At 46.5% G+C, this 27,973-nt stretch overlaps 1 protein-coding gene across 1 annotated transcript in view; it reads right to left on the bottom strand.

Annotated features, from left to right (window-relative positions):
• Positions 1-27,973, bottom strand: part of LOC126416207 (uncharacterized) — a 1,274,366-nt gene that overhangs the window by 723,334 nt on the left and 523,059 nt on the right. Inside the window, exon 2 of the mRNA XM_050083799.1 lies at positions 79-208. Within this exon, the coding sequence (XP_049939756.1) occupies positions 79-208 (130 nt within the window). The remainder of the gene's footprint in view (positions 1-78; positions 209-27,973) is intronic.

Here is a 27,973-nt window from a genome sequence, read left to right as displayed (position 1 = left end):
CACACGTAGTCGGAAGATTCCGTCGCTACAGCTGTACTCGTGTACAGGTTGAGATAAGTGCAGTAAAGTGGTACTCACTCTCTTTGTTCCTGAAGGTGATGTTGATGCGGGAGTCGGGCCGGGATTTGCGGTACGTCTCGATGGCCTTCCGGCTGCCCAGCGTGTTCCACTTGTGCTCGCTGTACGACGACGTGGGGTAGCCGCCGCCCTGCAAACACAGGTCCGTCCATCACTGGGTAGGTCTAGCACAATGGCAAGATAACATGACGGTAATAAGCACAAGGGTGTGCGACACTGCGAAAAATAGTCATTTCGTATATGGATGCTACAAATATCTGTCGCTACTTCACTTTCGACATTTTGTCATCGTCAAACATTCTCAAATCAATCGACAAATAAAATGTGCTGGAGTTAAAAATAAAGTTACACACTTCGCTGCTGAAAACATAAGGATACGTATGCGAGGTGTTAAAAATGAATTGCCCGCATCTCGTGGTCGTGCGGTAGCGTTCTCGCTTCCCACGCCCGGGTTCCCGGGTTCGATTCCCGGCGGGGTCAGGGATTTTCTCTGCCTCGTGATGGCTGGGTGTTGTGTGCTGTCCTTAGGTTAGTTAGGTTTAAGTAGTTCTAAGTTCTAGGGGAGTTATGACCGCAGCAGTTGAGTCCCATAGTGCTCAGAGCCATTTGAACCATTTTTTTGTTAAAAATGGTTCAAATAGCTCTCAGCACTATGGAACTTAACATCTGATGTCATCAGTCCCCTAGAACTTATAACTACTTAAACCTAACAAACCTAAGGACATCACACACATGCATACCCGAGGCAGGATTCGAACCTGCGACCGTAGTGGTCACGCGGTTCCAGACTGAAGCGCCTAGAACCGCTCGGCCACTCCGGCCGACTGCAGGGTGTTGAAGTCCACTGTACAAACATGTTAGAACATAATCCCCTGCAGTTTGAATCCAAGTACGTGTGGTCGTATAAGTATGACGGCTCGTCCCCACAACACGTCAGCCAGCCGCGGTAGCCGAGCGGTTCTAGGCGCTTCAGTCCGGAACTGAGCGACTGCTACGGTCGCAGGTTCGAATCCTGCCTCGGGCATGGATGTGTGTGATGTCCTTAGGTTTGTTAGGTTTAAGTAGTTATAAGTTCTAGGGGACTGATGACCTCAGATGTTAAGTCCCATAGTGCTCAGAGCCAATTGAACCACAACACGTCAACACGAGCCTTGTGCTAAACACAATAACAGCTATCAGCGTGCGCAGCAACTACACCCGCAATGTACACCGAAATGAATCACTTGTGTAGCCAACGTGGCCGTTGGATTACAATAGTCGTAAATTGACAAGGACGAAAACACACACACACACACACACACACACACACACACAGAGAGAGAGAGAGAGAGAGAGAGAGAGAGAGAGAGAGAGAGAGTGTGTGTGTGAGAGAGAGATAAAAGCTATTAGTAAGCGAAGTCAATATCACAAGGTTTGTAAGACGTGTACTCACAACAGACGAATGTTATTAACGTATACATAGTAATGTTCTGAACATGGCTGTGATCAGCAACTGTAATCAATTATAGTGTCACAAATGAAAGCCTATAACATAGGCCAAACAGGTCGTGCTTTCTCTGCTAGATACAAGGAGAATCTTTTAGGGAAAAATGGTTCTAACATTCATAACTGCACCTTTGCCGACCACCTGTTGATCACAAGCCACAAACCTTCTTTTGTGTTAGCAGAAGAGCCAACACCGCGTTACGAGTGGAGGCCGAAATGCAAGCGTTTTAGCTCAGGCAGGCTGGCGTGAGGAGGGAAGAACTATACTGACGTGAGGTCTGGAACATGACAAGGAATGATAATTCAGAAAGCGGACGGAATTAGTTTGATACTAAAACTTTAATCCATTAATGATGAACGTCGCTCTTGACGGTACATGATTGACAATATTATCTGTTCAGAATATATACTTATAGTAACTGAATATGGCGCCTTGCTAGGTCGTAGCAAATGACGTAGCTGAAGGCTATGCTAAACGGTCGTCTCTGCAATTGAGAGCGTCTGTAGACAGTGAACCATCGCTAGAGAGTCTCTCTAGACCTGCCGTGTGGCGGCGCTCGGTCTGCAATCACTGATACTGGCGACACGCGAGTCCGACGTATACTAACGGACCGCGGCCGATTTAAAGGCTACCACCTACCAAGTGTGGTGTCTGGCAGTGACACCACACCTTCACAATTCATTCACAGGAATTTCATGACATAGGAATTTTGCACTGTGAAAGAAAAGGTTTTAGACTAAACATTTTGGAAGAGTTACAGACCTTCAAACATCTTTCTCTGAAAGATGGCCTCATATTAAATGGACAACTGCAGTCGCGTAATAAAAATTTTTCAATAGCTTAAAGCCGTTACTTAAAGATGACTGATAGCTAATGTTGGTTATCCCCTTCCCTGTTAGGCCCTGAAATACTGTTTTCCCCTCCCTTGCTTTTAGGGTTTACATCCTGTGAATTTGTCAATCACTCTTGTTGTGGCATAACAAGCTAGTTATGCCACATTGAGAAGGGAGCCGAAAGGCACGCGTACACACACGCTGACTGGCGTCAAGTCTGGAACAGGATAAACTATTGAATGGTAGCAAGAAAAGTACGTAGCTGCTTTATACTTAACTTTTAATCTTTGTTGGTTTACAACGTTCTTCTTGAGACATTTATACGATAACTCTCAAACTAGGTAAGGCTAATGGCGCCTTGCTAGGTCATAGCCATGGACTTAGCAGAAGGCTATTCTAACTGTCTCTCGGCAAATGAGAGAAAGGCTTCGTCCGTATTGTCGCTAGCAATGTCGTCCGTACAACTGGGGCTAGTGCTATATCGTATCTCGAGACCTGCCTTGTGGTGGCGCTCGGTCTACGATCACACAGTGGCGACACGCGGGTCCGACATGTACTAAATGGACCGCGGCCGATTTAAGCTACCACCTAGCAGTCTGCTTTCCGCAGCGCTGCGGCGAGGACGTCTTGTTTACGTCCCGTCCGCGCGGTCGCGAGTGCCCGTAGTTGTTTACTACTTCGTCGCCGCTAGTTTAGAGTCCATCACTACCGACGCAACATGGCACATTCATACAGACAAACCACCATCAAGATCAGTTTTCAAACCGATCATGCACGACCGCGAGCTTTTGAAGTGGAACGTTTTCTACGTGACGACGTTAAAATTGACCCGCGAGACATAATTGGTATCCATCTCTCTATCACGAGCAGTGTTGTCTACGTCAAGCTAGTAAGTGACGAGGTGTGCAACAGAATCGTGAGCGCACATGCGAACGATCTTAAATTCAAACATTCTGATGGCCATATTGGGGCGGTCTCTATCGATCACGCGGGGCTTGGCCTCCGTACGATACGCGTCTTCGAACTCCCTTTCGAAGTACCACCGGACGTAGTAACCGCGGCTTTCCAGCCCTACGGCAGAGTGATCAGCCATATGGCCGAAAAATGGACCACCTTTACAACGTACCCCGTTCTTAACGGGGTACGACAGATTAAAATTGAACTGACCACACATGTTCCGTCATATCTTGTCATCGGCGGATGTAGGGCGATCATTATGTATGACGGTCAGCCACGCACTTGTTCTGGTTGTGGCCAAGAAGGGCACGTCCGGTCGGATTGTCTCCGACGACGGCTTACTCAAATCCCGACAGGTGAATCTATGACTCCTCCTACGGTGACGACCCTTCCTCTCAATTACGCCGAAGTTACACGGGCAGCAACTCTTTCCGATGCTGACGACAGTAGTCCGATAGCCGCCCCCGATGGAGAGACCAAAATGGCTTCTGCAGTACAGGATCCGGCCTCTACAACGGCGCCCCCACCTGAAGATAATCACCGATCGACCTTGCAAGAAGGCGTGGATGCCAGAATGGACATTGACCCACGGGTTGTGCCGACAGCGGCTTTTCTTCCAGACACCGGAGCAGCTGACGAAATCCACCCACATTCAGATACTGAAACACACGTCCGTAAACAGCGTTCCCCGCGAAAACACAAGAGACGGCGGCGTGCTCCATCGGACGAGTGTTTGCAGCGATCTTCTGACATGGACTATGAAAATTCCGACGACGGTACCGGCGGTACAGAGGCCGCTGTCACTTCAAACTCAACAGATCGCCGTGGTGACGGCTTCAGCCCCTCAGACCCCACAGCACAGCAGGATCACAAGCAGACATCCGCTGCCGATTCCCAGCCAGCAGAGCCGATGGAGTCAGCGCCGAGTGCCGCAGCAGCCACTAACAGCCACCAACAGCCGATGGTGTTTCACGGCGACTGGGCGGACGACTGTGAGGAACACTCCTTGCCCATCGTGTCGGACGACACGGGGGGAAATTTACCCCACCAGTGTTGATCCTTTCCCGCCGTCAGTTACAGTGACGAGACAGCCTTACCAGGGTATTGATGGCCAACACGGATGCTGTGGATAGACCTCAAACTTATCGCGTTGCAACTATAAACATCAACACTATACGGACGCGCGCTAAGTTATCCTTGCTTCAGGATATGTTGAACTCTGCTTCCATCGACATAGCCCTTCTCCAGGAAGTGTACGTCGACGACTTCCCAGGCATGTACGGTTACGATGCTTGCGTCTCTCCAGCTTCCCCAACAGGCAGCGGTGTCGCTGTACTTCTTCGGGAAGGGATAGTGGCGGACGATATCCTGTTTCTGCCTGGGGCAAGAGGAATGGCACTCACAGTACTGGGGGTCCGCCTTATCAATATCTACGCACCTTCCGGGACGGACAAACGTCGCGAACGTTCACGATTCTTTGCGGAAGACGTCGCCCCGCTCTTCCAAGGCCGCCACGACCACCTGGTGTTTGGAGGTGACTACAATTGCGTACTGGCGCCCAGAGATCAACTCCCACGACATAATCCGTGCCCGGAACTCGGGACGCTAATTCGAGACCTGCAGATGGTGGACACTTGGGAACATCTTCACGGCCACCGACCGGGATTCACTCACTTCACAAGTCACTCTTCCAGTCGTATCGATCGGATTTATGTCTCACGCTCTCTCGCCGCTGGAACACAGGATGCGGAACTGTGGCCTGCAGCATTCTCGGACCACTCAGCTTACATTTGTGCCGTCACCCTGCGGCGGCAACAAGTGTGGAGAAGCAGCAGCCCGTGGAAATTAAACATCGCTCACCTGTCGTACCCGGATTGCCGCCAAGCCGTTGAGGCTACGTGGCATTCGTGTGAAAATCGCCTCCGTGCATATCCCACAACGATCCGCTGGTGGTTGGACTGCGCCAAACCGGCACTGAGGCGAACGTTGATAACCTACGGTCGTGACCACGCTACCTGGCGAAGACATACACTCGACTTTTACTTCCGGGTCCTGCGCGACTGCGATGCCATGGCGCCGTCTCCGGAACGACAAACGGCGGTCCACCGTGCTAAGGCTCAGATCCTCGCTCATATGCGACGCCACCTAGAGGGGGTAGTCATCCGCTCGAGGACGCAGGATCGGATACCGAGCGAACGCCCGTCAATGTTCCACGTCCTTCGTGAACGTAAACGACGCCAACGAGCGCTGATACGCTTCATCGACACGGAGGACGGTCATCGCCTCACCACGCAACAAGACATAAACACAGCGTTCTACAATCATTACTCCCAACTCTATTCCGCTCAGACCCCTGATCCGACAGCACTGGAGGACGTCTCTCAGACGATTTACGGCACCGTCACCCCGGCAATGGAAGCGGCCTTGATGGAAGAAATTACAGAAGAAGAAGTGATCGACGCCTTTCGAAAAGGTGCTGTCAACAAGTCTCCGGGTCCTGATGGCCTCCCCTTGGAATTTTACCGGACTTTTCAATATTTATTAGCCTCCCGATGGACGGACATCTGTCGCGAACTCCTATCCCCGGACGTGCCGCTCCCTGCGGCCCTTGTGGAAGGAATGATTATTCCTATTCACAAACCGTCCGGTGGCTCACGACTGCAGGACTACCGCCCGTTGACGCTATTGAACTGCGACTTTAAGATCTTTTCTCGACTGTTGGCGGCGCGGATACGCCAGACCCTACGAAATGTTATCTCACCCGATCAAACGTCATTAGGAGGCGACAATAATATTCAAACAGCACTCAGTGAATATCGTGACTTGATCTCACTGGCGAGGGCATGTCGTCTGAAGGGTGCACTGGCGGCAATCGATTTTAGTCAAGCTTTCGACCGAGTGGACCACAACTATTTGGAAGCGGTCCTCCAACATATGCGGTACCCACAGCCATTCGTCACTGTCGTCATGCGACTCCTCCGTGGCGCGACGTCCAAGGTGATCGTCAACGGCCGACCTTCGCAGCCCCTCACCATTTCTCGATCGATACGCCAAGGGTGCCCTCTGTCCACTTTACTTTACGCTGTGGCCATGGAACCTCTCCTCTGCGGCCTGCGCCAACGACTAACGGGTATGACGTTACGAGGCCACACTTTCCGGTGTAAAGCGTACGCTGACGACCTGGTGATTGTCATCCGCCACGGTGACGACACCGCTAGCGCACTAAATTGGATAACGAAATATGGCATGGCCGCTGGTAGTCGTATCAACGTCGCAAAATCGGTGGCGATGAACATCGGGGTCGGATTGTCTGAGAACAGTGTCACCCCCTTACAGCTCAGAGATAGTTTGAAATGTCTCGGCATTGACTTTACAGACGATATACGTCGGACCGCTGCTCACAACTTTCGACGGCTTTTACGGAATGTTCGGACTGGAATTGCCAACAACCGCCTACGAGCCCTGGACATCGTCCAACGGACCCAGTATGTTAACTCACATTTAGCGTCCCGCATTCCGCACATCGCCCAGATATTACCTATACCGGTGATGTTAGCACGCCGTATACATGCGGCTTTTGGGTCCTTCGTGAGTTCAGGAATGCTTTTCAAGATCAAATATGAGACTCTCACCCTTCCTCCGGATCGGGGAGGGCTTGGCCTTTATCACGTTTATGACAGAGCGGTCGCCCTATTTGTGAGCACATTAGTCAAACTACGGCACTGCCGTCCGGACAGTCTGACCAGTTTGTTAATAGAAGAACTAGCACCGCCCTCCCTGTTGCCGCCTGTGCCGATACACCACGTCCCCTCCTCGCTCTTCTACATCGGTGTCTTTTACCTCGAACTCAGTTACGTTCGACTTGCCTTACCAGCGACTCAACTGGCGACGGCAAAGACGGTTTATAGGGTCCTACAACGTGGACGACCCGATAACGTCGTGGAGAGGAAGCACCCGAACGTCAACTGGCGAGTAGTGTGGAGGACAATTCACCACGTAACACTGGACACTGACGTCACGTCGATGTGGTATATCACTGTCAACGGTAAGCAGGTGACCAGATCAAGGCTACATGCGATCCACATGGTGGACTCACCCACGTGCACGTACTGTGGCGTTCAAGACGACGATGAACACCGTCTTAGCTGTGGCGAGTCTACGGCAGTGTGGCACTTAGTGAGGCAAATGTCAGCATACTTCCTTCGGGTAACGCCGAATCATATCGACCCCAAGACTATCTTATTCCCGGATGAAACGTATTACCCACGCACTAAAACTAATGCAATGACGTGGCTTCGTGGACATGCAGTGCATTATTTGTTTCAAAACGGCACTAAGGACACTTTAGACTTTTGGAACTATTTGCAGGAACGACATTGCAAGATCCTCCGTAACCCTAAGTATCGACAATATTTTTCCAATTTTTTGTGGAGTGCGTTCCACGACCCTCCACGTAGCTGGAACATCACGGGTAAGAGAAGCTAAAATTACAATACGATGATAGAACACTACACGGTACGACGTGGGATCTACTTTCATCACTACGAGAAGTCATACCTGGATGATACAGCAGATGGAGAGTTTCGTTGTGAACCCTCACACTCTGTAGCAGTATTTGCCCCATTTCCTCTTTTTGTCCCCGGTGCGAAAAGGTCTTCGCAGTTTTAGTTTCCCCATCCGGTGCAAGATGTAGCACTGGTTAATGGTGGTATGGATTCCACCCTTCAGTTTTGTTTCATGGTTTCCTTCGCCCCGCACTTTGTTCTCTTTCTTTATGCCTTTTTCTACAACTATTAGCATGGTTTTAGTTATGTGCGTCCCCAACTCGACGCAAAGAGTGCACTTACTAGTTTTCAGTTCCTTACTGTTAAAAAAAAAATTTAAAAAACATGAAAAAAACAAAAAAAATTAAAAAAAATTAAAAAAATTCAAAATAAATAAATGAATAAATAAAATTAAAAAAAAAAAATCACAATCATACACCAACTGCATCCTTTGTACCACTTCACATCCCCAGGATGGGAGGGGGGAGACATCGTGGACAGGCCTCGGGTCGCGACCCCTGCCCACCTTGCCTCCTCCAGCCCACTACCTGATTTAAAAAAAAAAAAAAAAAAAAAAAAAAAAAAAAAAAAAAAAAAAAGCAAGTGTGGTGTCTGGCGGTAACACCACAACTCTCATATTAATTTCGTATAGATGTTGTTAATTCTTTGTAAATTCTGCTACTAGATGGCGCCATCTGTATCGTGTTCACGTCGTCATTTGCTACGGCCAGCTCGCGCAGTCGCTGTTACTCACTCGTGTCCTATACCACTGTAGTGCCCTTAGTTTCATATTTATGTATTGGTTTAAAATTTTGACCATGCCTGGTTGCTCCTCTCCTCTCCAACCCCCGCCCTCTGCCACACCTACACTGTTGTGTTCCCCCTATCCTCCGTCTCTACACCCATCATCTCCTTTCCCAAAGTGGCTTCCGTCCCCCTCCCAGATGATGCCCTCTCTCCCTCCATTTATCCCTCCTATCAACTCTGATCCTCACCCCCCTCCTTTGCTTTCTCCTTTTCCCGGGCTCCCTCTTCCCCTCCACCCTCCCCCCTCCATCCTGTTTTTCCCGCCCACCCTCTCTCCACCTCCCTTCTCCCCCCGAGTCCTTTTGCGTTTTCATTCCTCTGCCTTTCCCTATTCCCTCTCACGTCCACCCTGCTCCCCCCTTCTGAGTCCTCTCCCTTCGTCGTCTTCCCCACCCCGCCTTTCGTTTTTTTCCTCTCCTCCCGCCCTTTTTCCTCCCCCTCCTCTGTCCAGGTCCCCCCTCCCATCTGCCCTTGCCTGTGTAGCGTCATCTTCGTGCCGACCTTTTAGTGCAGTGTTCCTAGTGATTGTTAAGTGTTATGCGTCTTTTCCGAAGTGTTGCGAAAGGACATAATGCTGCCGCAGGGTGTGATTCTTTTATATCTCTTGCGAACATGATCCAGACTGTCGCCATGTTGTTTTTGTTTCTTTTTTTTTTAATTGACTGTCTACTTTTTCCCTGTCTGCTTCCTGTGTATTTTATTATCATCGCCCACCATTAGTTTTATGTTTTAACTTTCCACAATTTTCCGCCGTTTTACATTTTACGTCACTGTTTTATCACCTATTTATATTGTTTCTTATCTTCTTATGTTCTAAAAATTCTGTAGGCTGAAGAGCGGCGTACTAAGCTACTGCCAGCCCGCCCCCCTTCGGGGGCAATCGAAATCCAATAAAGGAAAAAAAAAAGCCCGAGAGGGAGGCACGAAGTTTGGGGATTGGCGGTAGCGTCGCCACAAGAGGTGGTCACGAGGTCAGAGCGGCCGAAGCCACGAGCTGCGCAAGGAGGGCCTTCGCAGAGCGAAGATACCGGAGTACTCCACCGGAGTCAACGTCGACAACAAGCAGCAGGCCAACATCCCGTCGGTTGGTTGGCAACATTCGCGTCGGACGACCGCTAGTGGCCTGGGGGCACTCTTCTACCTGGGTGTCATCGGCACTAGTGAAACACGTATGTAACATAGCAGCGATGGCGAGGCATTGTAGCATCTGTGACCAGAGAGTATGCGCTTGACCGCGCGAGTGTTGCGAGCGGTTCTCAGTCTGTCGGTCAGTCGTTACGAGTCTGTAGCTCTGTCTAGTTGCGTGCTGTACCCTGTCAGTAGTCGTCGCGAGCAGTAGCTCTGTTCAGTGCCGGCAGTACGCTAGTAGTCGTCATGCAGAGCGGTCGGTCAGTGGTAGCAGCCCAGTGGGGTTGCGTGATGTGGTCTGGCGACAACACTGGTCAAGATGCTGAATGAGGTATACTGTTAATTAAGATAATCATCGGATAATGTAAAGTTTAACTATTGTAACTAATTTTCAACAAGTGCCCCCAATAATAACTTTGATTTCAAAAGCAATTTTACATAAAATTTTCATTTGATTGAAGTAACTATTTCGTTCCACTTCCCTTAAACAAAAGTTTCAGTTTTCAATTAGATTACAAAAAAAAAAGGGGAATATTATTATTTGCAATGCAGTTCCTCCAAGCGGTGCACAAGAACAAGAGCAGAAATTTGATTAGGTGTTGTAATGAGGTAAGAATTTTAATTTTGATTTTTTGCACAGGGCCAAAGACCGATATTTCGGTTTAATTGAATCATTATTATCACTGAGATTTTCTTATCACTGAATGGACTTTAATTTTTTTGTGAAGTACTTGGGTCAGATTGCGATTCTCTCACTTTTATTGTCATTAAATTTAATTGCTAGGGAGGTTACGTTTGGCTCCTATTCATTTATTATTTCTGTCTTTAAAATTTCAGTGGAGAGGTTACACTTAGCGCAATGTCCATTAGCATTCTTAAATAATATTGTCATTCATTTTAAATTACGGTGGGGAGGTTACACTAGTTAGAAACCGCCGTGACGCACCGTGGATCCATGGAACTGCTTGCTGACAAAGGGGAGCGACATTCTATAACCCACGTGGTGATTTGTTTCATTGTCTACCTGCCCTCCTTATTATTTTCTAGTTTGTACCCGACCCTCAGAGCTTTACTCGGTCGGCTCTTTGGTCGTAAATATAGGCATTAGTATTGTACTAAGACACTAATTGTCGTTTCAAATTTGTCCCGCTATTATATTGCATTTCCTTTCTGGTTTGTACCCGGCCGTTATTGTTATAATTAATCAGCTCTTGATAGTAAATACCGACGGAACAATTGTACTAAGGTACAGCTTGCCGTTAAACGAAAGAGGGACCTTGTGGTTAGATTCAGCTATTGACCGGTTCATTTCTTGATTGTAATTGTACTTCTCAGTCTTTAGTAATAATCTGAACAACCTGTTGTACTAAGCTGTTCGTTTCTGTGTTTGAAAGACCGCGTCATTATTGGTCTATTTTAGCTGGATCTTGTGTTTCCGCCGAGTGAGTTCTCTTGTAATAAGTGTTGACAAGTAATGTTCTAAGACGTTCCTTGAGAGCGGTCTTGATAACTGACAATCAGGTTATCTTTGAAAATATTAACAGCCAACTGTCAACAGGGCTTTAGTCAAAGTGAAATTGTCAGAAGGGAAGGGTTGGGATCCAGTCGCACCTTGGTTGCCGATTGAAATTAAGAGGTTGGTTGCTTTGAAGTAAGCCTTATCATTGTCATATTTTTTGCGTTGATAAACGCCTTGGATGGATACCTCCGACTTATAAAAATTACAAAAGACTTGTGGGAGCAGTCATCAGCTAAGCTAAGAACAGCATTCCCCGGGATTTAGAAAAGAATACGTGCTGGGGTGGAACGAAGAGAGTGATCGCCTCTATAAACAGTTCCTAGACCATGGGGATAGGGAGATTGCAGATGACTTATTGCACAGTCTGGACGCTGCCAGGCGCTCTAAATGGATAGAGACTGTTGAGGAAATGGACTTCACAAAATCAAGCAGAAAGGCGTGGCCGCTACTTCGGAAGCTTGGTGGCAGTAGCAGGAACCAACGACCAACCAGCTCTATTTCTCCAAACACAGTTGCGGCGCTCATCAGTGAAACCTCTAGAGCTCCAGGGGATCGAGCTCATACCATAAAAGTTAAAAAGGAACTTAAAAAGTTGAAATCTTTAGTAGGAAACAATCACTACACTCGCAGCCCTTCTCAATCGAAGAGATAACACTGGCTCTGAGAGACATCAAGCTACGGAAAGCTCCAGGTTTTGATGGAATTCATCCAGAGTTTCCGATTCACTGCGGTAAATTTGCAAAATTATGGCTTGCACAGTTCTTCTCCAGCATGATGGAAACTGGAAGAATACCAAATACCCTTAAGAAAGCAAAAATCATAGCGATACTGAAACCAGGTAAACCGAATGACTAACCAAACACCTACCGCCCAATTGCCCTTCTCAGCATGATCTACAAACTTCTGGAGAGACTTATATGTAACAGAATAAGTCCAGATATCCTAAAGTGTATACCTGTGCAACAATCAGGCTTCCGGCCAAACAGGAGCTGCACAGATCAAGTCCTCTCAATAACTTCCTACATCGAGGCAGGCTTCCAAAGACAAGAAAAAACACTGTATGGAGGCAAGGCCTGATTTACAAACTACTCCGCATCGTGCCATGTTTGAAAATAGCTAACCTTACCAACGAGATGCTCTGCAACAGAGCATTCCAGGTGATACTTGGAAATTATAGGAGCAAAACAATGAAGCTCAATAATGGCTTGCCCCAAGGATCAGTCCTGGCACCGCTACTTTTCAGCATGTATATAGCCGATATGCGTAATACTAAATCTGAAAAGTTTGTATATGCAGATGACTGGGCCATAGCTACACAACATCGAGATATGGAGCATACTGAGACTGTCCTGACAAGCGACTTGTCCTTGCTGGGAACGTACTTTCGTGAATGGAGACTACAACCTAGTCCAACTAAAACTGAGGCTATCTGTTTCCAACTGAATAATAAATTGGCTAACAGACGCCTTAAGATATATTTTGATATAACAATATTCTGCCTTATAATAAAAATCCAAAATACCTGCGAGTGACATTAGATAGAACCCTGAGCTACAAACAACACCTCATCAACACTGCTGCAAAAATCCGTACTAGGAACAATATCATTCAGAAACTATGTGGTACCAGCTGGGGCTCCTCCGCCTCTACCTTGCGATGCTCTGCTTTGGGACTTGTATACTCTGCGACAGAGTACTGTTCCCCTGTTTGGCTAAAGAGCGCTCACACCAAGATGGTGGACGCAGTATTGAACCAAACTATGAGGATTATTTCAGGTACAATGAAATCAACCCCCATTCACTGGCTGCCTGTACTGAGCCACATACCGCCACCTCACTTACGAAGAGAACATGCACTTCTTAGAGAATTTAAAAAAATACAAGAGAACCCGCAACTTCCGATTCACGCTTTGAGCAATGGCATTGACAGAGATAGATTGCGCTCTAGACATCCACCTCTTATAAGGGCCAAAGACCTGGAGGAAAATGGTTTCTGTCTTGAAGAACGCTGGAAAGTGGAATGGGAAGAGTCAGCACCACCTTACTGAAACCGTCGAACAGACCTCCAGGCTTTGGCTTACCACGTAAAACCTGGACCATCCTCAACAGGATCAGGACGGGCCACGGTCGTTGTGCGGACTCTCTACACAAATGGGGAAGAGCACCATCCCCGAAGTGCGACTGCGGCGCTGAGAAACAGACGATCCGGCATATCATTGCAGAGTACCCTCTGAGAGCCCACTCAGATCAAACAGCGGACTTCCTGGATGCGACTCAAAGTGCAGTTCAATACATTAAAAACCTACATGTTAATTTGTAATTATATATATGTTGTTCATGACATAACTGTGTTTAATTCTTTATGTCTTGTTTTTAGTGCCAAAGTTATAAAGTTATTGTAGCAGCTTATTTCTCTATAAACGTGATTTGTACTTGCCATACGCTAAATAAATAAATAAATTTTTTGCTAATCGTTAACCTTTAAGCACAGTTGCGCATCTTAACCTTGGACCTTTCGACATACAGCTTTCAAATTAAAAGTTACGTCATCTGTTTTGAGTAATTGAATCACTCTTGTCATCAATGGTACCTAGGTAGTTTTCATGTGTTGCAGAAGTGCATTTAATAAGACAGACTGTGTCCAGCGCGTTAGTTAACACCGCTATTTCACCAGATAACGGGCGGGCTACAGGTCCGGCCGTCTTGTAATCATTGTCATATCATCTGCTGTTTTACAATAGAGCACTTCCGATTTATTTTGCAAAGATTAAAAACTTATTCAACTTAAGGTTTAAGGTCCAAATAATTTTGAAAATTTGTTCATTTTATTTAAGAAAATTTTATGGTTAAATGCTTCGTTTCTTTGTAAAACAGAGTTTATATATTGTTAAATAAACAGGTTGTGTGAAAAGAAAGTTATATTGATGGGTCCTCCCTTCCACGTTTTCATTAATTCCAGTAAGTAAATATGCAAGATGTGTACTAATGTGAACACATCTTGGAAGATTTACAAGTAGGTGCAGCTTAGCGAACAAGTGTAACGTGGCCAGAAATACTTGCCAACACCAACAATGCATAAATTCCAGTTTTATCTAAAACCAAAATAAAACGTATTGCGCAAGCAGCCTAAGAGTACGCTATTTTTGTGGTCAGTCTGTTCGTTCAAGATCTTCAAATTCATAATAAATTTCTAGCTCCTTTAAGTAATCAAACACTCTACTCTTCCAGATTCGAGTAAGAATTTCTAAGTTTTCGATGTTTCTTAATCTGATGGTTCCAAATCAAAGATTTGCAGGTGTTAATATGTGTTTTGTAAATCTAATGACAAAACTTGTAATTGTTTGTCCTATAGAAAAATGTTACGTTCTCCTCTGCTGATTTTATAAACCCGTGAATGGGTGTGTGATTCGGCGTGTTGGATTCTGTATCGTTTGGTTGTATAGACCTTTTAGTTGAGTAGTTTCGAGAGGTTAAGCTAGTCCATTATTTCATTGTTTGATACCATGACATTATATTAATGTGCTGCTGAAGCCGTAAAACCTGGACTAAGGACCAAGTGAAGAAAGTCATTTGATCGTTTGAATCTTGTTTCACACTGCTTCTAGTTTCTCGACGAGTTTACGTCGCAAGAGTGAAACATGACGGGCGTTCGGTAATGATTCGGGCAGCCATATCGTGGTATTCTATGGGCCCCATGGGTAATCTACGAGGTCACACTACTACCAAAGAGTATGTGGCCAATTTTCTGCTCATCTCCAACCTATGGTACAGTGTTTATTCCCAAATGGTGACGCTGTATCCCGAGACGACAGTACCCTAGCACACAGAGTTCCATCGCATCGTCCAGGATTGGTTTTGTGAGCATCATGATGAATTGTCGCATCGCCCCCCCCCCCCCCCCCCCCTGGCCGCCATGGTTACCCATCTCAGTAGTGTCGATACATTGTGATCTGTTTTGGTAAGAAGAGTGCTGATCGCTGTCCTCCTACATTGTAATTATCTACATTGTCATTACCTGACCTATTGTCAACATGAAGAATGGTATAAGATTCACTGAGAAACGATACAGGACCTGTATTTACCTGTTGCAAGATGACTGAAGCTGTTTTGAAGGCTAATGGTTTTCGTACGCTGTATTAGGCTTGGTAATATGTTGTGTCTTTCATGTTTGCATGTTGTTGTCCAACCTCTGAATTTTGGCAATGCATTCATGGGAATAACATAAATATTTCACATAAATATGCAGGATTTCGTTGGAAACATGTACTACAGAGAATAAATCTACGTAGTCGCTAAGTTCGATCGTTTTCCCGCTACATACCTAAGTTACCATGGTTGTCAAATGGCTCTGAGTACTATGGGACTTAACATCTATGGTCATCAGTCTCCTAGAACTTAGAACTACTTAAACCTAACTAACCTAAGGATAGCACACAACACCCAGTCATCACGAGGCATAGAAAATCCCTGACCCCGCCGGGAATCGAACCCGGGAACCCGGGCGTGGGAAGCGAGAACGCTACCGCACGACCACGAGATGCTGACCCCATGGTTGTCACTAGTGTCTCAAATTTGTGGACTAGAGTTCTGCGTCGCTCTTTCTATTGTCAACCGATTTGCGTCGTGAAGTTTTTTAAAAAGAAGTAAGATTTGCTACATGGCTGGAGCAAAGATGTCCGCGTATGAAGTCTAATAACGAGGCTTTTTTGTAATATTGTACACTAATTCCATACCTCTAAGCGATGTCTGTTGCAACGAACACGAGTACCTTATTGATGGTGAGCTGTTTGTCGATGGAGATTTAAGCTCGACTGCTTGCTTTTAGTTGTACGAGAAGGTCGTATTCATATGTAATGTGCTGCTTAGTCTTTTCTTGTTTCCCACTATCTTCCTAGTGCTGTATAGTTTTCTTTCCTATTCTATTCGGCAGAATCACGACAGTTGTTGTAACGAACATATCGGATCAGGCACGTATGAAGCGCATGCAAATGTACCTCCAGTGGGATTCGACCTTTACCCAGCATTCCAAGTTGCTTCAACAACAATATCACACTGAACAAGAAACCATCACCATCGACCACAGGAAATAGTTACACCCGCGCCAGGCCATAGCAGGTTGCAAGAAGGTAACGGAAAACAACCTGCGTTACGGTATGGTTCACGAGATCACTAAACGTCCGCAGTTTGACTACGGGAAAGACTTTGTCGTAAATACTGCAAAAATATTAACTAAAAGTGCAGGACAATTAACGGAAACGTTTACGATTATGAGCCTTTCATCTGTCACTAAAAACTGTCATGCAAAATAATTTGTCTAATGAAGACAACACTAAGATTCCATATGAGCCGAATTTTTCTGTTCCGAAAAGTTGAGCTAATTCGAGTTGTAATCCGGGGAATGTTGCTTTGCTCTGTTTCAGTTTGTTTTTATACTCACCTAAGGAAGGAGCACATTTAGTGTAGTACCCCTGTCTTTACTTTCATCTTTCTTATCAGTCACATAGTCATTTTTACCGCATAGTGCGTGTAGCTAAGGAAATCGTAGGCGAACGGATCTATACACAGTCTGCACAACACGTACAAGTTACAGATGTAGTTTCATGTGTTATAAGCGTGAAAGTAAGCCATAAAGTATTTGGTAAAATTCTTACAAATAAATCTGATTTACTTTGCAACTTACTGAAAGATTAAACAAATATGACTGTCAAATCAGCACACGGTTCCCAGCTAGTGCAGCTCTTAACACGTGGCCTATCCAAGCACTGTGAACGACCTATTCGAAAGCTTCAACTTTACTGTACTATTCTCTTGTTCATCCGAATTCCATACAAGCGAGTAAATTGTCACTCCCGGGATTCAGGCTATGGTGCTGGTGAAAGACTTAAAACAGTGTGTGTGCTCACTCCTGAATTAATCTTCCCTCTGAGTAAGTGTAGCCACTGAATAGCGATATCAGAATTTAATCGTTCATTTGAGCAGTATACATATTATGAAGACAAGAATAGCAAAATTAGTGAAGTAACAAAGTTAAATTCACAATGGAATACAAGGACGTACCCTCTACACAAGCCCTTTCTGGGAGAAGAAACAGCTGTAACTGGCGCTAAGGCCACCGAACCCACTCCTGTCGTAAAACCAGTCTTAGAATAACTCCTCATAATAGTGTGGCCTGTTTATATACTCTACTTGCTTATTTACGGGGCTGTGCAATGTATTCTGTACCACCAAATGGTAAACAAACTGTACCTCGGTATCTTTCTCGTTTCATCATGGCTGGATCCATTTCTTTATCTCATTCATTTATTATTCTGCTGGAGCGATACGGACCAAATACTCTCTCCTACATCTGACAATTCTACATGGTTTGTATTTATATCCATTACGATAAGCATAAATTACACCCAGTGTATAACATTATAAAACACTTAGTAATTACTACATCTCAGAATGAGGAAAAACTAAACATAGTTTACAGCCCTTCATGAGCACAACAATGCAGACACGATACATGTATTTAGTTGCAAACAGTGAGTGCTAGCAGGAATGAACATGAGAAGATGTAGTAAAGAGAGAGAAAGAGGCATGTGATGAAACACAATACGGCACTGAAAACTCGAAGAAACTGGTACACCTTCCTAATATCGTGTAGGGCTCCCGCGAGTACGCGGAATTGCCGCAGCACGACGTGGTATGGACTCTATTAATGTCTGAAGTAGTGCTGGAGGGAACTGACACCATGAATCCTGTAGGTCTGTCCATAAATCCGTGAGAATACGAGGGGGTGGAAATCTCTTCTGAACAGCATGTTGCAAGGCATCCCAGGTGTGCTCAATAATTTTCATGTCTAGGTAGTTTGGTGGCCAGTGGAAAGGTTTAAATTCAGAAGAGCGTTCCTGGAGCTACTCTGTAGCAATTCTGGACGAGTGGGGTGCCGCATCGTTCTGTTGGAAGTGCCCAAGTCCGTCGGAATGCACAATGGGCACGAATGAATGCAGGTGGTCAGGCAGGATGCTTGTATACGTGTCACTTGTCAGAGTCGTATCTAGACGTATCAGGGGTCCCCTATCACTCCAACTGCACATGCCACACAACATTACAGAACCTCCATCAACTTGAACCGTCCCCTGCTGACATGCAGGGTCCATGGATTCATGAGGTTGTCTCCATACCCGTACACGTCCAACCGCTCAGTACGATTTGAAACGAAACTCGTCTGACCAGGCAACATGTTTCCAGTTATCAACAGTCCAATGTCGGTGTTGACGAACCCAGGCAAGGTATAAACCTTTTTTGTCGTGCAGCATCAAATGTACACGAGTGCTTCGAAAGCCCATATCGGTGATGTTTCGTTGAATGGTTTTCACCTTAACACCTGTTGATGGCCCAGCATTGAAATCCGCAGCAATTTGCATTTATGTCACGTTGAACTATTCTCTTCAGTCGTCGTTAGTCCCTTTCCTTCGTGCGGTAGCGTTCTCGCTTCCCACGCCCGGGTTCCCGGGCTCGATTCCCGGCGGGGTCAGGGATTTTCTCTGCCTCGTGATGGCTGGGTGTTGTGTGATGTCCTTAGGTTAGTTAGGTTTAAGTAGTTCTAAGTTCTAGGGGACTGATGACCATAGATGTTAAGTCCCATTGTGCTCAGAGCCATTTGAACCATTTTTAGTCCCTTTCCTTGCAGGATCTTTTTCCGGCCGCAGCGATGTCGGAGACTTGATGTTTAACCGGATCCACGATATTCACAGTACACTCGTGAAATGGTCGCACGGGAAATTCCCCACTTCATTACTACCTAGACGATGCAGTGTCCCATCGTTCGTGCGCCGACTATAACACCACGTTCAAACTCACTTAAATCTTGGCAACCTGCCCCTGTAGCAGCAGTAACCGATATAACAACTGCGCGAGACACTTGTCGTCTTATACAAGTGTTGCCGACCGCAGCGCCGTGTTCTGCCTGATAGCATATCTGTGTATTAGAATACGCAGGCCTATATCACCTTCCTTGGCGCTTCAGTGTATGAAAGAAACTGATGTCAGTGGTTCAGAAATGAAAAGAACAAGAAGTGGGAGAAGATGGGAGCATTTGCTTTATTGTTTGACAGTGGGCGAAACTGGCCGTAAGCGTTAATTTCTGGACAACCTTTATGAGTGTGACAGCAGGAAGCGTTTCACCTCTTCGTTCAAAGAGACGGGGCGTTTAGATGGACGTAGAGTGCAGGGGAGCTTGTTTACAATGGCCGACGGCAGGAACAGGGAAAGAGTGAGCGAATGTTTCCCGGTTTATGAATTGTCACTGCTACCGTACTAGACCTTATGTTTCAATTACCCCGAGGCGACAGGTATTTAATTTCTGACGCAAGCTATCTGGTTCCTTGTGCACTAAGGAGTCGATGAAGAAAATATAGCGTGTGTTAGTCACGTAGCTTGTCTGGTCGCAACCATCCTAACTGGGCGTACAAAGTCGTATGTTGCAGGTGTAACTCCCATAAGCGTTCGTTGATAGTTATAACCGTGTAGTGTTCTCGCTATTTGTGCAGTGTTGTGTTACATCGCAACAGTGGAGGTTCAATAGACGGGTGATTTACACAAGGGTGCGTTTCACATCCCGTGGAAATAAGCTCCGAAACTTTTTGACGGCGTGGTGGACGGCTGAATTTTCTCACGTGGTAGCAGCAGCACGAACCGAGATGAGCAGAGGTAATCGCTCGCCAAATTCAGAACTTACTAAAATTTTTACGATATTTTGGCATTTTGTTCAAAACGGTTCAGATGGCTCTGAGAACTACGGGACTTAACATCTGAGGTCGTCAGTCCCCTAGAACTTAGAACTACTTAAACCTAACTAACGTAAGGACATCACACACTTCCATGCTCGAGGCAGGATTCAATCCTGCGACCGTAACGGTCGCGCGGTTCCATACTGAAGCGCCTAGAACCACTCAGCCACACCGGCCGGCGGCACTTCGTTAAGTCCCAAGTTTTTCAAACATCGTACCACTGCAGACAGATCATCTTTCATGAGGATGATAGCAGTACTGCGTCATACTGGAGATGATCGATATAGGAATGATATTTGCAGGAGGACAGAACCGACCAGATATCATTAACATACACTAGCTGTCAAAAAAGTTAAGTAGTACCCCGAAGACACGGTCGGATGTCAATGTTCAATCATGTTCAGAAGAAAACAGAACACCTTGAACGACTAGATATAGGACGTTCGTATTCGCAGGACGTGTACATTAGTATGTTCTGCATAAATGATTAGCACCTGAACCAGGTCGGCCCGCGGCTTCCAGATCAACATCGATATCGCGGCGCAATACCGGTAAAATGTGCCTGCGCCTCTCGTTGTAGATTTAAACATAATGTAATGGCTCACTGTGACTTGAGATTAATTGTAGGATGCCCCGCAGACCTATGAGCGAGCCGTACCGTCAAATAGGCGTGTTCGAAAGAGGGCGCATTATTGGCATGAGAGAATGTGATACACACATCCGGGAAACTGCAGCTTGGGTGGGACGAAGTGTTTCGGCAGTGCAAAGGGTGTGGATGTGTGCCGAATGGTACACAGAAGGCCGTAGAACAGGACGAGATGAGTCAGGTCGCACCACCCGGACCAACCCTGGAGAAGATCGACACCTCATCCGAATGGCATTGCAGGACAGCTCTGTGTCCTCATTGGCTGGCGCAAGAGTGGAGTAGAGCATCGTACACCATCAGGTGTGGCAGTCCTTTGCCGTTTATTACGGCATGCCATTCGGATGAGGTGTCGATTTTCTCCAGGGTTGGTCCGGGTGGTGCGACCTATCTCGTCGTGTTCTACGGCCTTCTGTGGACCATTCGGCACACACCCACACCCGTTGCACTGCCGAAACACTTCGTCCCACCCAAGCTGCAGTTTCCCGGATGTGTGTATCACATTCTCTCATGCCAATAATGCGCCCTCTTTCGAACACGCCTATTTGACGGTACGGCTCGCTCATAGGTCTGCGGGGCATCCTACAATTAAGCTCATGTCACAGTGAGCCATTACATTATATTTAAAGCTACAACGGGAGGCGCAGGCACATTTTACCGGTATTGCACCGCGATATCGATGTTGATCTGGAACCCACGGGCCGACCTGGTTCAGAATGCAGTCTCTGTTATGCCGTTGAACCTGACTGCGGCGAGCCAAAATGCGGCCATCATTTTCAAACAAACAGAACCTGGATTCGTCCGAAAACACCATCTGATGTCATTCCTGTCCCCAGTAACATCGATCCATACACGGTTCCTGTCTAGCATGGCAGTCATGGACTGTACGGCTGGTCTGGTCCCGGCGAAGGTTCGACTGCTCCCTCGGGCGTGGGTGTGGGTGTTTGTCCTTAGGATAATTTAGGTTAAGTAGTGTGTAAGCTTAGAGACTGATGACCTTAGCAGTTAATCCATGGGTTAATGCGTGTCGACCACTTCTCCGCCTTTTGCGAATGTGCACAAACATGTTAGACAAAAAAAATATACAAATGTGTGTGAAATCTTATGGGACTTAACTGCTAAGGTCATCAGTCCCTAAGCTTACACACTACTTAACCTAAATTATCCTAAAGACAAACACACACACACACACGCCCGAGGGAGGAGTTGAACCTCCGCCGGGACCAGCCGTACAGTCCATGACTGCCATGCTAGACAGGAACCGTGTGTGCATCGATGTTACTGGGGACAGGAATGGCATCAGATGGTGTTTTCGGACGAATCCAGGTCCTGTTTGTTTGAAAATGATGGCCGCATTTTGGCTCGCCGCAGACGGGGGGGAGTGGCATAACAGAGATTGCATTCGCACAAGACATACAGCGCAAACTCGGGGCGTTGTGGTGTGCGGTGCTATTGGTTATAACCACAAATCACAGATGGTGCGTGTCCAGGGCACTGTGACCAGTGTTACGTACATGAATGACATCCTGCGACCCATTGCCATATACTTTTTGCACAACATCCCAGACGCCATTTTTCAGCAAGACAATGCACGACCACATGTTGCTGCACGAACATGTGCCTTCTCGGTGTCACGGGACGTCAGCCTTTTTCCCTGGCACGCCAGATCACCAGACTTGTCGCCAATGGAAAACCTGTGAGGTGTGGGAAAATGACGGGTTCAGCGCTGTGGCCCAGTGCCAATCACCACAGATGAACTTTGGAACCAGGCAAATGCAGCATGGACGGCTGTATCTCACGGCGGCATCACGACTTCAAAGCATCGAAGCCGTCAAGCATGGAACAAGTTATAAGGGCCCATGGCGGTCCCTGCGCCTACTAGGCAACATGCTGAACCGAGGTGACTCAAATGATAATCATTTCTGCAGAACGTACTAATGTACATGTCCTGTGGATGCGATCGTCCGATGTCTAGTCGTTCAAGCTGTTCTGTTTTTTTCTGAACATGAGTCTAACTTGCTGCAAGTACACACCATCGGTGGGTATGTACAGGGTGGCGCACAAAATGTGTTACCATTTTGTTTTTGAATATAAACTTTATTGTCAATACAATCTGAAAGGAACATATACTACAATGAAGAGCCTTCCATGGAGATTTGTTCTAACTCAGCACATTCTCAATATGTCCACCATTTCGTTTCCTAACTTCCCTCAAACGAACACTGAAGTTAATGATTACCCTACGGCACATGTCTTCCGTAATTTCTCTGCAAGCTTGAAGAATAAGTCTTCTGAGCTCCATTAAATCACGTGGACGTTTCGGGAAAATTTTTTCCTTTAGGTACCCCCAAAGAAAAAAGTCACGTGGATTGAGGTCTGGACTATTGGGGGCCCAATTTTTCCCGTCATTGAAGCGACCTGGAAACCTGAGTGAAATGATCCGCATGTCGAAATGCTCGTGTAAAAAATCCATCACAGTGTTTGCAGTATGTGGCCTTGCTCCATCTTGCATGAACCACTGCGTGTTCAGGGGCAAGGCAGTAGCAAGAAGCTGTGGAATGAAGCTATTGCGAAGCATGCTCAAATAACGCTCGCTTTTCACTGTTTCTTCAAAGAAAAAGGGTCCAATAAGTCCATGACTGGAAATTGCTGCCCACGCTGTAATCCTCGGAGCATAATGTTGTCGTTCATGAAGCACTTGTGGGTTTTTAGTGGCCCAAAAGCGTACATTTTGTTTGTTAACCACACCATCTAAACGAATATCCGCCTCGTCTGAAAACCAAATGTTGTTGAGAATCTCTTCCCTATCCTCCGCTCGCTGAGCAAACAGTAGTCTCTGCTGCTTGTGTTCTTCAGTGAGCTTCTGTGCACAGGTCATCTTGTGTGGGTACATATGGAGGTCACTTTTAAGAATGTGTTGAACGGAGCGTCTGGATATTCCCAGTTGCACTGCTGCCTTTCTACACGATTTCCCGGGACTTCTCTGTACAGCAACTCGTACCGCTTCAATATTCTCCGGCGAACAAACAGGCTTAGGCCGAGGTCGCTTCGCTTCCAATCTGTTCCTTCCTGTACAAATTTATCGTAGAACCTGTGGATGGTGTTCTTGTAAGGGACCCATCGTGTGTTAAACTGTTGTCGAAAACCCCTCTGAGTCACAACAAGATTTTTCGTTTCATGAAAAAGTAACACAACTGCCGATCGTTGCTGTGTCGTCAGTCTTCCATTGTCAGCCATTACTGCTTACTAGTCTCCTAGCGGCAGTATCGTGAATTACACGTCATTTCGTAACTCATTTGTTTTTCCAAGCTCTGCTGGTACTGCTGTAGAGATCCCAGCGGGATATCTAATGTGCGTTGTAAATTGTGAAAGAAACAATTGGTACCACATTTCGTGCGCCACCCTGTATATGATTAAGAGTTTGCAATTCTCTGTGATAGGCGAAACGGTTACCAGATTGCATTACTATTTTTCGTGTATATTATTGTTTCCAGGGGCGTGAACAGCGTCGCACGTTGAGTGATTTCTACGAAGGACCCGGAGATCCTGTGTACTTGAGACAAAGTTTGAAAAAGACACTGTTGTGGGTCTCCAATTGGCTCTCTTGTCCAATCGCGCATTATGCACAATTTTTGGGTCACTCGGAACTGCGTGTACCAGCCAGATTCACTCGTCGTCAAATTTCGGTCTGACACGTCTGACCAGTCACTAGCGAGCACCGTGAAACTCTGCACCAAGCACATCGTTCACACCTGCACCTGCCATTCGACAACAGGTAATGGACTCCCTGCCACTTTTTGTGTCGTCTTGCACCACATATAGGAAAATAGCAGCAGTCAGACTAATGAATGGAATGGCTCTGAGCACTATGGGACTTAACATGTATGGTCATCAGTCCCATAGAACTTAGAACTACTTAAACCTAACTAACCTAAAGACATCACACAACACCCAGTCATCACGAGGCAGAGAACATCCCTGACCCCGCCGGGAATCGAACCCGGGAACCTGGGCGTGGGAAGCGAGAACGCTACCGCACGACCACGAGCTGCGGACAGTCAGACTAAGGGGTTACCGCCTTATGCGAAGGCCACTTCTTGTACCACAACACGAACAGCTGGTTCTGAAATGGTGGCGTGGCCAGGATGCGCGAGCGGACCAGTGACGAATGGTGTCGCATTCTGTTCAGCGATGAAACGCGGCTCTGCGCTATTGTGGATGACAATCGTCTGCTCGTATGCTTCGGAGAGGCACACTTACGTTACACCTGCAGCTTACGTATGGGGGAACAATCGGGTATGACTTCAGCTCACGACTATGACTGAGGGGACTCTGATAGCAGAACGGTACGTCACGGACATGCACCGCCCTGGTGCGATAATACCGCGGCGCCATTTTTCAGCTGGACAAGGCTGGTCCACATATGGGATGTGTCTCTATGAACTGTCGGCGTGATGATCAGATACTCCTGTGGCCAGCAAGATCCCAGATCTATGCCTGATAGAACATGAATGGTGGCATTTCGGACTCCAACCCTTTCCCAGCGCTTCTATCCAGGGTGTCAACGACTAGTTACAACAGCCATGATCCAGCTTGTCTCAGGAGAGCATTCAACGGCTTTTTAACACTCTTTCCTATCGAATCAGTGCGCGCATTCAGGTCAGAGGGGTTGGGAGGAGAGAGGGTATCGTCACACTAATAAGTGGGCTCACACTGTCAAGTTCTTTGTAAATAGGACTCGATACTGTAATCCCTGAAGTGACGTCACAAACGCTCTAAATCTGTGAAGTTTTATTTCGTTTCCTCCTCCCATTCTGAGTGGCTCTCCTTTTTATCACGCTGTGAAGATAATGCTGTTCCAAAATACAGTGTGGACTTCCCAAGAGATGTCCTGGCAACAAAACTGCGCAACATCTTTCTCTACAGCTTGTATCTAGTAAACAGCTCCCAGATTCTAAATTCGCAATGTTGGTTATTTATTACCTCGAAGTGCTGTCCCATATTCGCCATTGAAAACAAATGAAAGCACAAAATTCTCCATTGCTGCTCTCAAAAATAGTTGTCTTCATCAGGATACCAAATTCAACAAACAGGGAATAGGTCAAATAATGTGGACACCTGTACTTTTTTGGGAATAGTTTATTAATAACGGGCTGGACCCCCATTTGCCTGTAATACAGCTGCGATTCTTCTTGGGATACTGGCATATAATGATTGTATAGCCTCCAGTGTAATTTTGTGCTGCTCTTCTGTCAAATCTCTTCTAACTGCTGTAGTGACCAGGAGGCGGAAATCTGCTCCAGAGTCTGCGCTCCAATACGACCCACAAGGGATCGATAATGTTCAAGTCGGGTGACTGTGCTGGCAGGAAAGACGCTGCATTTCAGTTACATGCTCCTCACACCACGATTGTATTGTTCTGGATGTGTGACTGGGTCCATTATCGTTCTGAAATATGACATCGTTGTTATGGAACAACATTTGAATCATGGGGTGCACCTGAGCACCTAAAATATTCACATAACATTCGATTGCAACGCGGCCTTTGAGAGTAATGAAGGGAAAAGCACAATACCATGATATGGCTCCCCACACCATCACACTTCCACCTCCATGTTTACCCAGTGGAATCAAGCAATAAAGATTGTAGACTTCTTCTGCTGTTCTCCAGACGTAAAGGCGGTCAGATGTTGGAAATAACGAAAACGTTGACTCGTAGGAACATATGACGTGTTTCCACTGATCAGCAGTCCAGCAGTTCAGGACTCATGCTCCTGACACCATGTTTTAAACTTCTTTGCGTCAATTATCTTCAATATCGGTTTCGGTACAGCGCTTTATGAAGTCCTCGGCGGACCGTGTAGATAGATAAGGTATCTCGAAGATGCCTCTGAGCTCTGTAGCCACTTTAGCCGCCGTAGTTTTGTGTTGTTTTCACACAATTAGTGTTAGCCTACGACGATCTCTGTCGTTTAAGTTCTGATTTGTGCCCACTATTACGTTTACATGAGAATGCCTTTCCATGTTTTGTGCAGGATGTCTTGACTGTTGAAACAGTTGCTCCTGAAACATTCAACAATTTTAATCATACAATATAGGCTTTCACGGCCGGTGTTGTCTTCAGTTGAAACTTCCTGGCTGAGAGACGGTGGCCGATGTATAAAATTTCCACCTGACGAATCGTCTCCATCTCCGGAAGACATCTTCTGAGGTCCTCCGGCCACGGCCTCTCAGCCCGGAAGTTTCAACTGAAGAAAATTCAACAATTTGTCTGTCTTGGTTACTGATGCTCCAACTAATCAGGCCCCCACAATTTGCCCTCTTTGGAACTCCATTATGTCTTTCATTGCATGTCGACTTCGGGCTCTCAATGCAAATACGAAGTGTTCACTACGCGTAAACAACCTGCACTGATACCTAGTCCGTACTGAACACGTACAGACCAGCGCCACACGTGCCCTACCTGCGTTGTTGACCGTAAAAAACAACCATCCTGTACTACCACTGTTCGCATTATTTTGCCTATTCCCTGTATAACAGACTTCTTATTTTAATTAACCTACCTGGAAGCTGAGCACATTCATTGATAGTTACAATCGCAGCTGTTAGACTACAGAGTAATAGGGCAGACCCTTCGGCACCTGCGCGTCGCAAACAGTCTCGAGGCCTATACAGGGTGTTAAAAAAGGTACGGCCAAACTTTCAGGAAACATTCCTCACACACAAAGAAAGAAAATGTGTTATGTGGACATGTGTGCGGAAACGCTTACTTTCCATGTTAGAGCTTATTTTATTACTTATCCTCAAATCACATTAATCATGGAATGGAAACACACAGCAACAGAACGTACCAGCGTGACTTCAAACACTCTGTTACAGGAAATGTTCAAAATGTCCTCCGCTAGCGAGGATACATGCATCCACCCTCCGTCGCATGGAATCCCTGATGCGCTGCTGAGGCCCTGGAGAATGGCGTATTGTATCACAGCCGTCCACAATACGAGCACGAAGAGTCTCTATATTTGGTACCGGGGTTGCGTAGACAAGAGCTTTCAAATGCCCCCATAAATGAATGTCAAGACGGTTGAGGTCAGGAGAGCGTGGAGGCCATGGAATTGGTCCGCCTCTACCAATCCATCGGTCACCGAAACTGTTGATGAGAAGCGTACGAACACTTCGACTGAAATGTGCAGAAGCTCCAT

This window comes from Schistocerca serialis, chromosome 8 (assembly GCF_023864345.2).
Source record: "Schistocerca serialis cubense isolate TAMUIC-IGC-003099 chromosome 8, iqSchSeri2.2, whole genome shotgun sequence".
Lineage (NCBI taxonomy): Eukaryota > Metazoa > Arthropoda > Insecta > Orthoptera > Acrididae > Schistocerca > Schistocerca serialis.
The sequence above is the reverse complement of the archived record's forward strand: the minus strand, read 5'-3'. Positions and strand labels throughout refer to the sequence as shown.